This window comes from Pinus tabuliformis, chromosome X (genome assembly GCF_031772625.1).
Source record: "Pinus tabuliformis cultivar Carrire ecotype Pingquan chromosome X, CPIR1, whole genome shotgun sequence".
NCBI lineage: Eukaryota > Viridiplantae > Streptophyta > Pinopsida > Pinales > Pinaceae > Pinus > Pinus tabuliformis.
Genome location: NC_142308.1, coordinates 803,087,056 through 803,103,161, shown reverse-complemented (window position 1 = coordinate 803,103,161; position 16,106 = coordinate 803,087,056). Strand labels below are relative to the sequence as shown.

Below are 16,106 nucleotides of genomic sequence, written 5' to 3'. Positions count from 1 at the left end.
ACATCCTGAGTCATTTCATGGTAATGTTAAGAATTTAAGTAAAAGGATGAAAATGAAAGATAAAGGAGAATGTCGCTTTTACTTTAAGAATTTAACATTACCATGAATTGCATAGCATTAGTAGGGAAATATGGTCAAATATTAGGTTTTCCCCATCATAAATCATTGTTTAAAAGCAAATTTAACAAGGGACACATAGCCCATATTGAGGGGAGACGCCTAGGAGTCCCCCTTTTGGGGAGTCGTGTCCTCCACACTGGGGAAACGCCCCCCCTACGTCTCTCTGCGTCTCCCCAAAAGGGGGACGTGGGGAAATGTTTCCCCAGACATCTCCCTGTCCCGGGTGCATGGGGTGCGAGGGGTGCGCGCACCCGACCCTGGGAGACGCGTCCCCGTGGAACACTGCAAAAAAGCCATTTGGCCGATGGATTAGTGGGTGGCTGGTGCTGAAGAATACACCTTGGAAACCCCGACATGTTTCTTACGGAGAAGAGGAGGACCAAAAAGAGAAGCGTGGTAAGAAGCTGCAATTGAAAATGAAAAATAAGTAGAATAGGAAAGAGCAAGCCACCTTCATGAAATATGCCATTTAAACGTCCCGGACATATCTACGTTTGAATATATTGGTGCATAGATTTATTATAATAAATTAGTATAGATTTATTTTAAATATAGATTCATGAGTTGAGAGGAATTTAATTTTTTCACCTGTAAATTTTTTTATGAGTTGATATTATTTAAATATTTTGTATAGTTATTTAATTTTTTTTAATTTTTTAATTTTTAAACCTTTTTTGACCCATATAAACAAATTTTGAACTTTGATAACAAATAAACATCATTTTTTTCAGTACTAAAAAAACTAAATTATATTATAAACAAATTAACATCATTACATATCATACTAAACTATAAAATGAACTCAATAAATACTCTATATTCTATCCTCCATCACTATACCACACAGATTCCTCCTGAACTTCATTGAGCTTAATTTGTGAGAAAGTCTCAATTTAGTGTTAAGGTTCGAACATAACCACTGCTATTAAGAGGTTGTACCTGCCTATGAAATCACACCCGCAGTTCATAGCTTTATGAATTATATTTCTGCAGTGCAAGGTAGTTTGGTTTAATGCAACACCCTGTAGCCCATTTTATGTGACAAAATTTCCTCTCAGAGTTCTTTCTCTTAACATATTTTCGCGTACTTTTCCTCATCTCATCTGTTTTTGTTTTGGATTTGATGAGGTTTGTTTCGGACTTGAAGAAGGAAGACTAATTTTTAAGAATACTTGTAGTATATTTGTTTTGGACTAGCTCCAAAGGCCAAGCTACCGAGAGTGCTTTGAAGGACCGTTGAAAATAAGTAATCTTTCCCGGGCATCGGTTCTCTTTCATAAATGTGATCTAAAACAACCCAACAGTCGTAAATTTTGATGCATTCTTCTCGGGCCATGTTTCCCTGTCCATGGTCTGTGATACACGCAAATAATCGTTAGTAAGAACAATTCCAAATATTTGTTAGCATCCCATTTTTGGGTACCACCTGCATTATCATCGTTCCATTTTGCTGAACGGTTTTCCACTTCGTTTTGAATTTCTTTATTGTATTTCATCGGAGATACATTAAGTGCACCTCTTCAATGTTCGATTTCATTGATGGCATTTCTTTAAAAATTTTAGTTACTCATTTAAGATTTTTAGTTATTTTTCTGAATAAGGGTGAGATGGGTGGATTATTTGTAAATTAATTTTGAGCATGGGTGATGAAACTTGTTTTTCATATTGTTTATATCTTCTAATTACATTTGGTTTTCATATTGTTTATATCTTCCTATATGTATGTGTATGGATGACACTCCCAAACTTAAGATTTAAACACTTAGTGAAACTACTTACAAATCGGTTCCAAATATCAAAACTCTAAACGCCAAAGCTAATAATAAGACTTACTTTTATTGCTCGTATCCTGCTCTAAACATCAACATAATTTACTTCGCATTATTTGGGAAAACCCAATTCCGTGAAAGGTTGTGTGAGATTTTCATCGTATTATAGGCAATTGAATTTCTTTTTCTCCAAGTTAGCAAAGTTTAAGCATCAGATTTGAAAGTATTTTGCTGTTGTTAACAATGAGTAAAGGTATGTATCTTCGAAGTATTCCTTTATTTTGACAACCATCCACTGTCACAAGCCGAATATCCTCTAGATTTAAAAATTTAAACCTCTACATAAGGAAAATTAGTATGAGTGCTGGCTCAACCAGGCGTATCTGTAGCCATCTACTCATATGATCACTTCAATCTTTTTGCTTTCCCAGTTATTGCAATTTCTCATGCTGACATTTCAGCGAAAGATGATGGCCTTGCTAATTTTAAAAATAGTATATCAGAAAGTTTTTTGTCTTATCATGGCCCAATCCACTGACGCTGGTCTGAGACGTTTTAACATATTCTTCACTTGCAGGAAAATATCCTGCTTACTCTGTATTGTATTCTTTATGCAGCTGCAACCACTTGTCAGATCAGAACTTCAAGATAAACTTTTCTTGAACATCACAGATAAGCGGGTAGTAATTATGTTTCAGAAAGATTCATTACTGACTAATACCAAGCACGATTTTTTTGCTGTGAATTTGCAGATATAGTCATTAATTAAACGCAGACGTGATTCCGCAGTCATCTATTACAACGTGGAGTCTGCACTAACATATGCAGAGCAACGAGTTACAAGAGGTGCATAGTCTTCTTCCTCTGGAATATCCCACGCTTTAAACAACAAATATAAGTTCCTTTCAGTTTTATTGTTGTTTGTTTCGGAAATGCATCACCCTCTTTATGCTAATCTGAAAGCCCAGAAGGATTCATATCAGCACCATCAGTTACAGTACTGCAGTACACCATGGTCTCCACATGCATGCCAGCACACAAAATTTTCTCTGGCAAAAACACAAGATCTCCACATGCATGCCAGCACACAAAATTTTCTCTGGTAAAACACAAGATCTCCACATGCATGCAAGCACACAAAATTTTCTCTGGCTAAACACAAGAATTATGTTGCAGGGAAATGACCAGATCAGAAAGCTTATTTTCATCAGCCTCAATGGCATGGATCAGCTCAGAGTCTTGTAGTGGTTATAAAAAATCATCGGGCAACGAGTATTTTCTTTCAGAATTGTTAGGGTGGCTCAGATATGTGCTGCTGGCTCCATGTCCCCAACGCGAAATTGTCATCCTCGTCAACATTGGTTTCTTATTGCTTTATCTGTCATTCTTGGTGAACAAATTCCTGTGTTCACGAAAGATATCATCAGGGAAAAAATCACCCCCTAATAACACCAATCTCCTGGGCCAGCGCCAGAGCGTCAAAGTTAGTCTCAAATTCAGAGCAACTTTAGTTGTCACGGGAATTGTAAGTTTACTGCATGTTGGTCTCTGCATTTGGAGATTTGGAAGACTAGGCCTTGGAACGAAATGGGCTATCCATGAGGTAATATACACACTAGTCCAAGCACTTTCATGGATTGTATTTGGGGCAATAGTTGGACATGGGAAGAAATTTAAAGCTACAGCACATCCAAAGTCTCTACGTCTCTGGTGGCTTACAAATTTCATTCTGAATACACTATTCTTGATCTATGCAATCATCAGGTTCACGTCCACAACTCCTAATCCATATAGTATTCTCCCTCTTGATGACCTTTTTGCATTGATAATGTCCCTGCCAGTGGATTTCTGCTGGCATTAGCCCTCAAAGGGACTACAGGCATCACCATTGTTGAAGAAACAGAAGAAAAATTACGCAAACCTCTTCTGGATGGTAGCACTCTGAATCCTGGCACTGAGACACAATTAATAACCCCTTATGCTACAGAAGGTATTCTGTCAAGGGCTACATGGTCATGGCTGAATCCTGTATTGAACAAAGGTTACAGAAATGCTTTGCAATTGACAGATGTTCCTGCACTGGCACCTGGTGATAGCGCTGAAAATATCTTTGAGCTTTTTAAATCAAACTGGCCTAATGACATGGTGGAACACCAACACCGTGTACGCCTTACATTGCTTCGCTGCTTTTGGCCAAATCTTGCACTTACTGCATCACTGGCCATTGCAAAACTGTGTGTGATGTATATTGGCCCAGTTTTGATACAAAAATTTATTGATTTTACATCTGGAGATCAGAGCTTTCCTTATGAAGGCTATGTTCTTGTATTGATACTTCTTTCAGCAAAATACATTGAGGTTCTTTGTTCCCATCAGTTTGATTTTCAATGTCAGAAGTTGGGGATGCTGATAAGGTCTAGTCTAATCACGACTTTATACGGAAAGGGTTTAAGATTGTCTAGCTCTGCTAGGCAAGCTCATGGTGTTGGACAGATTGTAAATTACATGGCTGTGGATGCTCAACAGCTTTCGGATATGATGTTGCAACTTCATTGGATCTGGATGATGCCTCTGCAAGTTGGGGTTGCTTTATCAATACTGTTTGGGGTTTTGGGCATTTCTGTGTTGTCTGGTTTTGTTTGCATTGCACTGATAATGGGCATTATAGCTTGGGGATCCAAGAGAAATAGGAGATATCAATTTCAATTAATGAAAATGCATGATCTTCGTATGAAGGCAACTGATGAGTTTTTGAATTATATGAGGATTATCAAACTTCAGGCATGGGAAGGCCATTTCCAAACACGTGTACAGTCTCTTAGGAATTCCAAATATGAATGGCTCTGCAAATTTATGTATTCTGTTTCAATGAATATAATTACTCTATGGAGCACAGGTTCACTTATTTCAGTAGTGACATTCACTACATGCATTTTTGTAGGAGCAAAACTTACAGCAGGGAAGTTGTTCACTGCAACATCCATTTTCAAAATTCTTCAAGAACCCATTAGGAACTTTCCTCAAGCTTTAATATCTCTTTCACAAGCAGTGGTGTCCTTGGATAGACTTGACAGGTATATGACCAGCAAGGAGCTTGATCCTAAGGCAGTTGAAAGGTTACTGCCAGGCAAAGAGATTGCTGTTGCAGTTGAAAATGGTACCTTCTTTTGGGATGAAGAGGAATCGAAATCCACTCTTCAGAATATCAACCTTGAGGTTCGAAGTGGATCTTTGGTGGAAATTGTTGGCATAGTTGGATCCGGGAAGTCCTCTTTGCTGTCATCCATTCTTGGGGAGATGCCAAAACTCTCTTGTGTGGTATAACTACTATCCCTACTATCGTATTGACTTGCATCTGCATCTTCCTCTTTTAGTCTCCACTACATTAAAAATATGTATTTAGAACTCTGGTAACATTATCAAGATAATTGTTACAAAATTTGTTAGAGTTTCCTATTCAAACTCAGGTCAGCAGAGAAAACAAGCCAAACTTGCTTCTTGGCTAGTACAAAATTGCCATTCTTGTCAGAAAAAGTTAGCCTAGTTCTCCTGAGTTTTTCCTGTGTTTGAGCCGATCTCTGGCCTCATTAAAATTTTCACGGAGCCAATTTTTGTAACTATAAGAACCAAAATATGGGAAGGCTCCTCCTGCCAGAGAAATGTGAGATTGCAATAGGTACAAATCAAGGACAAACATATATTGAAAAGAAGAAACTTGTACCCACCAGAAGTTTTGATTTCAAAGGACTCATGACTAGTTGTTCTTAGTACGCTAAACTTAAACCATTGCAAGATAACCAGATGAAAGAAAAGGTAGTCGAAAGTACCAGAAATAGTAGCTGACTTGAAAACTGTCACTTCAGAGGTATAACAGACTTGTTTTCTGTTAATTAATGATTAATTGATTCATCAAACATGATTCGTTCTCTTAGATTTCTTTCCCTCATTCAGACTAAATAGGTCTATTAGATTGAACTATAGCTCTCACCATTTTTGTTAGAAATCACTTAAATCTGGGATCTTTGTCTTAAAATAATTTTACTAGAGATGCAGCATTTGCAATGAAAGCCCTTACTAATTATATGGAAGTTTTAAAACTGACTTTACATTTTGCTTGTGCATAGTTTCAACTATTTTTTCATCTCTTCTCAACATTCTTTTCCTTTTCCTGTCTCTTTTTCCTAACTAAAACTTTATTTTGTTGTACCTCATCCCTTGTGGTTCCTTGGCTGAGTTTCTTCCTTGAACTCACAGTTGATGATGGTTTCTTCTCTCTTGTTTTGTGATTTTCTTTCTTTACCTTTATTGCTATTCAAATCAGACTTGTCTTCCAAGTTCGCTTCAGTATCTGATGGGGGTTTTCCTTGATCCTTCACTTTATTAGGTTTGCTTTCCAAATCCATTCTCTTTTTTCCCTTCTCCTTGCAGCTCAAAACCTTCTCTCCTTCTTTAGCAGTTGGGTTATGGTGAGGGCAATAGTGGCTATATGCCATATTCATGACAAGACCGATACTGAAGAGTAACATGTTCATAATTTAAACCTGTTCCTAGGTAAAACCATTGAATTTCAGAGGAAGCCCTTTATGAAGATCTATTTCCACACATCATAGTACAAGACATGTGACCATGGGAGGTTGCATTGTCAGGTACTTTCTTAGGTAATTTCCAATAGTCTTCAAGGCTGATTCATATCAAAAATGCATTAACAAATTTGAGATTCTAACTCAAAATGACATAGTTTCAAATATTTCTATGAACAGATAGAAATTTGTATGCCATGGTTTCAAGCGAGGTTTTCCTTCCACAATTAACATGGCCCAACTTTCAGAACGAGTAGTTTATTTTCTTGTAACTCAAAAATCAGAATAGAGAAACCCCTACCATAGTACTGTATATTCATAGAGCCAAGCATTTTAAAAACCAATCCAAAAACAGCACTGAAAATAATTGACCAATGCAAAAATCTAGAGCTCTGGACAGCTAGAAGCTTCTAAACCTATAGATCCGATATGTGCACAAAAGACAACAATGAGAGAAGACTCACATAACAAGAAAATGCAAGATTGTACTAGTGTAGTTTGACTCATCTAAGACTCTTTTGCTTAGTCTCGTGGAGTCTTCTCTAGCCTCCTCAATCACTAAGAAACTCACCAACAAAGTCACCACTTGCTATACTCACCATAAACTTGCCATACTCATTGAGACTCGCCATATTTTTGGGCAGTGAATTTATTGTATTTTGAGGTTCATTTGTATTTGTTGAGTCTTTCCCAAGTCACTAAGTCATGTCAAGTCATTTATGATCATTGAGTTTTTCAGAGTCCTAGGCTAGTTGAGCCTTTGTCAAGTTTGAGAGTGTGTTAAATTTAGGTTAACATGCTCTAGCTTAGGATAGTTACTTCAAATTCCATATAAGTCCATTTGTTAGTCCATTTCACTTTCATTGGTATTGAATCATTATCACATTGATAGCAACTTAAGAAAGAACATATACGATCGAATCAAAAGACGAGCCAAGGCAAGAGAACACAAGGATATGGCACAAGCCATGGAAAAACCCCAAGATGGGGAAAACCCTTGATCAATTATTCTTATTATTATAATCAAATGCTTCAGCAGAGCGAGAGAGAGAGTACAATAATTAAAAGGTTGAGATTGGCTTGCCAATAAGGAGATCCATTAACACTTCCTTCCATTACAGTTGCAATTCTAGGGCAGTCAAGATGAACCCTCTTAATCTGGTGACAAATAGTAGAAGAACCTTGTTCTTGCTAGGGCTACTAACAAATCATCAAGATCTGTAAGGATCTGTCCAATCTAGTCAACTAAATATAGCGAGAGTTGGAAATTCACTGTTGTTTGGATGCTGCTCCTGGTTAGGGCATGAGACATAGTTTCAGTCCTTACAAAACAGACTTCTATAGATGCGGCCTCCGTGTAGGATAAACAATCCTCTTCATGTCACACATTTGGGCTCAATCCAACCCCAAGCTAGCCTCCATGAATACCTGCCTTCACCAAATTAGGGTTGCAGCCTATCTGAACATAAACTAACCCTTTTGGTCCACTGATTTGCAAGAAGAGATTTGCGGCATGCTTGAGAAAGGCTTCTGGAAGATATGGCCCATCTAAGAGAGAGATTTCACACCATAGAAGTACACCCAAAACACTTAAGCTCTACGATCACCCTCAGGAATAATTAGGACCTACAATAGGAGAGAGATATACCCAAAACAGTGCTCAAATAAGCCCAAACCTGACCTTAAGAGACTCGGCCTTCTTCTCAAGGGATTCGGCCCATCAACTATCCCTATCATGACACCAAACAAGCCCTTCATCCCTCACTGGAGATACCTTGCTTTTGCGGCCATTTTCGAGAGAGAAGAACATGAGATCGATGTGTGAAATGAGGTTGAGGGCACCTCAATAATTACTAGTCAGTGGGGTTGAAGGGACATGACTGTAGGGCTTGATGGGTTGACATATAGGAGAAGACGACCTTGATAATTGCATGTGAGAAAACAAAAATTCAAAATAACACTTCCGCTTGTCCAAATGAGGCAATCTTTATATCAATTTTGGTCCTCTCGAAAAGACGAATTCAATGGAATGATTATCTCCATCAACTAAGTTATCTAAAGTGGAATTTGGCCCTAGTTGCCAATTTTAACACTCCCTCTCAACTAGGGAGAATTCCACCTGCCAATTCACCATGTCATCCTGTCATCATGAACCATCTCTTCATCTCATCTCAACTCTACTGAACACTGATATAGATAATGAAGAATCGATTGAGAGTGAGTCACAAGACCTTGCCACTCCATTGACAAATGTCAGTCCACATAATTAGGGGTCGAACCTCAACAGGACTTGATCCCAAGTGATCAAGTTAATTGATCATCATACATCCTAGACATAGGGAGTACGACAGTGCACGATGCGTCCATCAGTAATGCTATGGTCCCTATGCACTTTTCCCAACTCATTATCTAGATGAGGGTGCTTTCGATGAATCCCAGACTAAATGGGTAGGATGATGCAAGAACATCAATAGGAAAATAATATATCACATCTACTCACAACCACACGTAGGGAAAGGAGAAACCACATCCTACAAACACATGTCATAATCACACGTAGGAAATGGATGAACCACATCCTACAGTCACATATCACAATCATCGTAGGGAATGGATAAACCACATCCTACACACATGCAAAACACCGAGAGTAGGGAAAGGATGAACCATGTCCTACACACATGCAAACCAACAATAGTAGGAAGGATCCTACACCTGGGAAAGGATGAACCACATCCCACCAGCATGTCAACCATAGATTGTAGGGAATAAGTATCCCACATGTGGGGAAAGGATGAACCAGTCCCGTCGACATGTCAAGAGATGCCTATATGCATCTTTCATTGGGGTATCCGCAGGAGAAGGTGAAGCACTCATCCTGCTCATACGCCATTGGAGAAGGTGAACCACTCATCCTATACATATTTCATCAATAGTAGGGGAAGGTGAACCACTCATGCTACACACATGTGTCCACAATCGTAGGGGAAGGTGAACCACTCACCCTACACACATGTCAACCACCATGGGGTATCACAGTGGAAGTTGAACGCCTTATCCTGTACACAGTGCACCACTAGGGGAAGGTGAACCACTCACCCTATGGTCGCTCATAGCTCAATAAGTACCTGAAGCCCCCAAGAGCTCCCAGAGCTTAGTATTCAACCAAGGATCCCTTCATATAGGGAATAATGCCAAGCTGCTTTCTGAAAACCAAGACTAATTCTTGGTGATAATATTGATGACCGGATTGTCAGTGGGAGCGTTATTTCTCTACGTAGCAACATATAGATGTATACATGGGGACACACAAATCAATGAAGAGTTTCTTATGACAAGGCATTCCTGCAGCAGTAATCTTAGCAGCACTTGGCAATCCTCTGTTTCCTTTGCATCTTGTTTACAGGAAATATTTAACTAACCTTACTCCCTCTTATTCATGGAGACCACAAGCCTAAGCTTGTCTCTATCATGAAGGTGCCCCACTACCTGTTTTGCTAAATAAATTTCATATGACAAGACTTTCTCTGGTCCAAGGTCCATGCTGAAGAGAATCAATAAGCATGCCATGACTTTGACAGTACCCTTCCATAGATAGAGAAGTTCTTTGTTATAATTTCGAGGAGAGTTCAACAAACAGCTCCCTCTTAGGTTGATGAGATATGCCATTCTTTCGGAGATAGATTGTTAGCTAATCATACATTCACTTCATTAAATGATCATCAGAATTTTTGCTGCAAAACTCAGAGGTAGCTTCAAAAGGTGATTCATCCAGTAATGCATGCAAGGATCTTATCATTATCCTCTCCCTTTGAATAGTAAGACTCTTCATCAATCAAAGATATCAATTCATGGATCTCTGAAGAATTTATGTCATGGAGATTTGAGATCATGTTAGACATGAAGCAGATATAAGAATATAGACATACCATAACTTTGTTATATACTTCAGAGGTATTATGCTCATCTTCTAAATCATTGTCTGCCAATCATTCTAAGGATTGCCATATTGGCTCATCATTATGTGATGACATACATTACTGTAGAAATTTTTCCATATAGAATTGTTGTCAAGAGGAGTCATAGACTTCAAAGATTCATAACAAGATATTGTTATAATAAGATCAAAGTCTCATATGAGAGGCATTTAATATGAATTATGTAGTAGAATGCAATCACAAAGATCTCTGACTTATGATTCATAACGGTCAAAATTTGGTAAGTGCACCAAGGTTGTAGACCATAGATGATACCTTGAGATGGTTGTGGACTATACTAGATCCTGGGATTAGACATCACCCTATGTCCTGTCATCATCAGCCCATGGTCCTATTGAAGTCTTGGACAAGTCATTTATAGGAGCTCAACCAAAATCTTATTACCTTTGGCGTAGATCCATTGAAGGTCTTGATTTACTGTAATGATAAAATCTGACAACTATAGTATATCAGAGCAAGAGGTCTGATAGGTTTGGCAACTTTTATTACAATTGGATGATATATGGATGGTGACTGAAACTTGTCACAGTGGATGACTATAATTGTAACTGGATCTTCGGACAGTCACTTCAGATTAACAGAAGAAACTTCTTGACTGCATATCAGAATTATAGTAAGCTTGAATCACATTCTTCCATATGAACAGTGCCTACAGGCCAGGTGGAACTTTGATAATCATTGTCCACAGTCCAGAATTTTCCAAATTTTTATGACTGTAGACAAATGGATATGAACAATATGAGTGCATACCATGTAGCGCAACATGTCCACCAAAGCATCAATACCTATCATCCATGCATGTGTATTCACAATAAGAGGAATCTAGATTCCTTTTTGACAGTTCCAATTCATTTGATGGCTGAGCATCATAGTACTCTCTTTGAACAGGGAATCTATATATGGGTTGATCACGATATTAATCATGGATCTCTTATCCTAGGTACCCATATTCTTGATACTATAATATGTATGGATGGTTTAATCCCTTTTATGCTGCAGTGATGAGCTTTCTTAAAACCCTTATGAGACTCGGCTCCTCTTTTCTTTATGACAGAGGCTTGAGTTGAGATATTATGAGATGAAACGAGCTATGAACTGGACAGTTAGGTTGCTCCTTTTCTGAGTAGCTCTTACCTCGTGCTCAGGAATATACAGGTTCATGCTTAAATTATGCTTTCAACAAAGTCAACATTTGACTCAATACTTACAGAAGCCTATTTCCTTTGAGGACATAAAATAAAATAGTAACATAGGATTGGGACCATAGCAGAAGATTTCCTTCCATGGTGGCCCAATAGAAAAGCCTTGAATGCCTTGCATCATTAGAACAGTCCCTCCATACAAATTTATATATATTCACTAATTAATAATGTACATACCAGAGATCAAAAATTCAGAGAAGAGTGCAGATATGATGGTCTTTCTTTTATTCCTAGAAATGACCTTCACAATGGAGTATTGGATGATTCTTTGCTTAATTAACCTGGGTTTGCAACTTTTGATGTGTATTGATGACTTCGGTCTCCAAATGGATAGCATCAGAAGCTTAACCTTTTCTTACTTTGTTCTAGGGCCGAAAATATTCCACAGGAATCTCTGAACCTTTAAACAACCAATCTCAAAATATTTCTTACTCAGGAATATGCAGAAAACTATCCCAACCAGTAGGATGAATCTCATTTGGGAACTAGAGATGCATAACAATTTTCTCAAGGCTAGGACCCTCAAATCTAATAGAACGAGGTGCATGCTGTAGCAAATCCTTGTTCCAGACTGAAATGATTTCTGCCAATGGATACATTAAAATGTAAGAAAATAATCCATGACAGTGCAAAGGCAAACTATCACAGAGAATGAGAGCATATTGAATTCTTCTTTTCAGTTCTCTCATAGGTTTGAATCCTCAACGTTAGCTAATTCAATTTGACTGACAATCCTTTCATGCCTTACCATGATCCTTGTCAACTCATGTATATTCCAAGTGAAGGAGCCTTAGGAAAAACAATCCTTGATGAGACTAGGTCTCAATTTCTGATCCATACCAGATATGAGGTAAGACTAATAGAATTCTTGGCCTTACAGAATTCTCCTCCACCCTGGAACGGAGATTCTTAACTCAGAATTATGACCTAGCAATCTTTGTGCAAAAATCCATCCTTCCTTCTGCTCCTTATTTAATTAGACAACTTGCAATCATTATCCACTTCATGTTGTTTTATCTTCAGGAGATCATTCAATAAATCTTATTGAAGATTGCCTTTATTCTTACTTGTGCTTGTCCTCACTTGTGCTCTAATACCATGTTAAATTTAGGTTAACATGTTCTTGCTTAAGATACTTAGCTCAAATTCCATATAAGCCCATTTGTTAGTCCATTTCACTTTCATTAGCACTGAATCACTATCACATTGATAGCAACTTAAGAAAGAACATATAAAATCAAATCAGAAGACAAGCCAAGGCAAGAGAACACAAGGATATGGCACAAGCCAGGAAAAAACCCCAAGATGGGGAAAACCCTTGATCAATTCTTCTTATTATGATAATCAAATGCTTCAGCAGAGCGAGAGAGAGAGAGAGTACAATAATTAAAAGGTCGAGATTGGCTTGCCAATAAGGAGATCCATTAACACTGCCTTCCATTACAGTTGCAATTCTGGTGCAGTCAAGATGAACCCTCTTAATCTGGTGACAAATAGTAGAAGAAACTTGTTCTTGCTAGGGCTACTAACAGATCATCAAGAATCTGTAAGGATTTGTCCAATCTAGTCAACTGAATATAACGAGGGCTGGAAATTCACTGTTGTTTGGATGTTGCTCCTGGTTAGGGTATGAGACACAGTTTCAGTCCTTACAAAAAAACTTCTATAGCTGCGGCCTCCCTGCAGGATAATCAATCCTCTTCATGTCATACATCTGGGCTCAATCCAACCCCAAGCTAGCCTCCACTAATACCTTCCTTCAGCAAATTAGGGATGCGGCCTATCTGAACAGAAACTAACCCTTTCGGTCCACTGATTTGCAAGAAGAGACTTTAGGCCTGCTTGAGAAAGGATTTTGGAAGATACGACACATCTAAGAGAGAGATTTCACACCATAGTACACCCAAAACACTTAAGCTCTGCAGTCACCCTCAGGAAGAATTCAGACCTGCAATAGGAGAGAGATATACCGAAAAACAATTCTCAAATAAGCCCAAACCTGACCTTAAGAGACTCGGCCTTCTTCTCAAGGGACTCAGCCCATCAACCAACCCTATCATGACACCAAACAAACCCTTCATCCTTCGCTGGAGATACCTTCCTTTTGTGGCTATTTCAAAGAGAGAAGAACATGAGATTGATGTGTGAAATGAGTTTGAGGGCACCTCAATATATACTAGTCGTTTGGGTTGAAGGGACGTGACTGTAGGGCTTGATGAGTAGACATGTAGGAGAGGTCGACCTTGATAATTGCATGTGAGAAAACAAAAATTCAAAATAACACTTCCGCTTGTCCAAATGAGGCAATCTTTATATCAATTTTGGTCCTCTCGAAAAGAGGAATTCAATGGAATGATTATCTCCATAAACTGAACTGTCCAAAGTGGAATTTGGCCCCAGTTGCCAATTTTAACAGTGTGACAACATTGCATAGTTGCTAGGGTTCCACAGCCACCTTAACTTCCATAGTTAGTGGAATAGATTGTTACTTAATGTATTGAGGGCCATATTTCTTAAATAAGGCTCCACACAATAGTATAGTGTGAAATCAATAAATATAAGTGGCCTTATTAAAGAAGGTGAGGTAGTTAGTGGTTGAGGCCTCATTAATGGAAGTCCATTAGGTGGTTAGGGTTTTTGTTAATTAGAAACTATATATATATATATTTTTTATATATATAGTAGAAGAAGCTATGTAATGGGTTATCAAGTGAATATTGTAGTATTTGGAGCTCTTCTTATGTTGGAGATTACCCCCTAGAAAAGGAAAGTGAATATTGCATCTAGTTTGGAATATCAATAAAGGACTGTTTAAACTTTATAGTGTTATTTTCCAATTTTAGTTCTATTATTTTCTTTTAACAATTGTATTCCATCTATCTTAATTAATTTCTTCCTGCATTTATATTATGTCTGTTTTGCTCTAAATATTCTATTTCAACTAACAAGAAACACCACAAGTAGTCTCAGAGCACTTTCTCATGCCAATACATGCTCCACTTTTAGAAAAACATTATTTATGTTAGGGATGTGTTTCAACATCTTTAAATAACAAAAATATCTATCATTCAATGGGAAAGCCTACAATTGGGGAAGAATACATGTAAAATACTAGAGGCATCACCTGGTTGAAAACCTTTATAACATTTGTTGGCACCCCTTTGAGTATCACTTATATATGGAATTATCTTCCATGTTCCTTCAAGTATATCAAAATTCCCCTAGGTACACTTGAAACCAACCTTGCATAGCCCTACCAGTGATCCTATTGCCATAATACATGGAGAATAACACTTGTGGAAATCACTCTTACATACTAGGGAATTGGGTAGTACAACTAAGGGAATAATCTATCCTCCTTGGTGCCATGAAAGATTCGGTTGAGTACTATTGTTGGAAACACTAGATATATTGTAATAAGAAAGGGAAATTTTACCCTAGGGTTTCTTGCACAATTAGGTTTTCTTCAACAAATTTCCTGTCTATTTATAAGATAAAATATTCCAACACAAAAGGTGTCCTTCAATACCAACAGCCAATAGTACAGTGTAACATTATAGTTTAACCATTCAAATAATGCATACTATTAAATTGGTTTGAATTCAACTGTCCAGATAAACCAATAAGTTCCAATATAGTCCCAATAGCTCTAAACTATTTTGAATCCCACAGAAACCTACTTGCTTCTAACAGATCTGAACTACATTATATTAATCGGGTTCAACCAGAAAAATGATTATCTAAATTCAGGACGAACCTCTTTGCTCTGCTACAAGACTTGTCTAAAATGCGGTTGAGCTTGAGAATGAAATTGTGGGTGTTCTAATCCTTGGGTTGCATGTCAACTGTCCAGAACTCCACAAAACCCTATCTCGATGCTTCTACGAAGGTTTCCAAGCACTTTAGTTCTACTTCTATACTTAATAAAGACCTCAGATCATCCCTAAAGGGCTCATTCACGTTAGTTTCTATAGCATTGGATGTGTTCGAGCCACAAAATTTGGTGGAGAGGCTATTATACACGAGATCTTAGAAACCCAGAAATCGTTTCTGGAAATTCCACCTAGAGATGGCTTAATTAGGAAAACTGGTTAATTAATTAGAATTAATTAAGTCAAGGTGAGAACTCTCTAGAAACTCACATAGATCGATCCTGAAATGATCTAATCCATCGATCAAGATTTAATCTTGGCCGTTGGAGTCCCAACGGGAAGATATAAGAAGGGATTGATGTGGTGATGGAGAATAAACACCAGAAGTTTGATTTCCTTGGCAGATTGATTTCCAGAGAGCAATAGCAGTTGTCGGAAAGCCATTGATCGAAGTAGAGATAGTGAGGGGCAGAGATAGTGAGGCTAGAGGAAGATTTCCAAATCAAGCGAGTGCATTTGCAGAGAGGCAAAAGTACCACCGTGAGGCTGACACAAGGGTTGCGCA

General features: G+C 38.0%; 1 protein-coding gene across 1 annotated transcript in view; it reads left to right on the top strand.

Moving 5' to 3' along the window:
- The first annotated feature begins 3,105 nt into the window (after positions 1 to 3,105).
- The window catches only part of LOC149142235 (ABC transporter C family member 14-like), a 62,847-nt gene continuing 49,846 nt past the window's right edge, over positions 3,106 to 16,106 (top strand). The window contains 2 exon segments of the mRNA XM_089451429.1: positions 3,106 to 3,718; positions 3,721 to 5,207. Of these exon segments, the coding sequence (XP_089307555.1) occupies positions 3,106 to 3,718; positions 3,721 to 5,207 (2,100 nt within the window).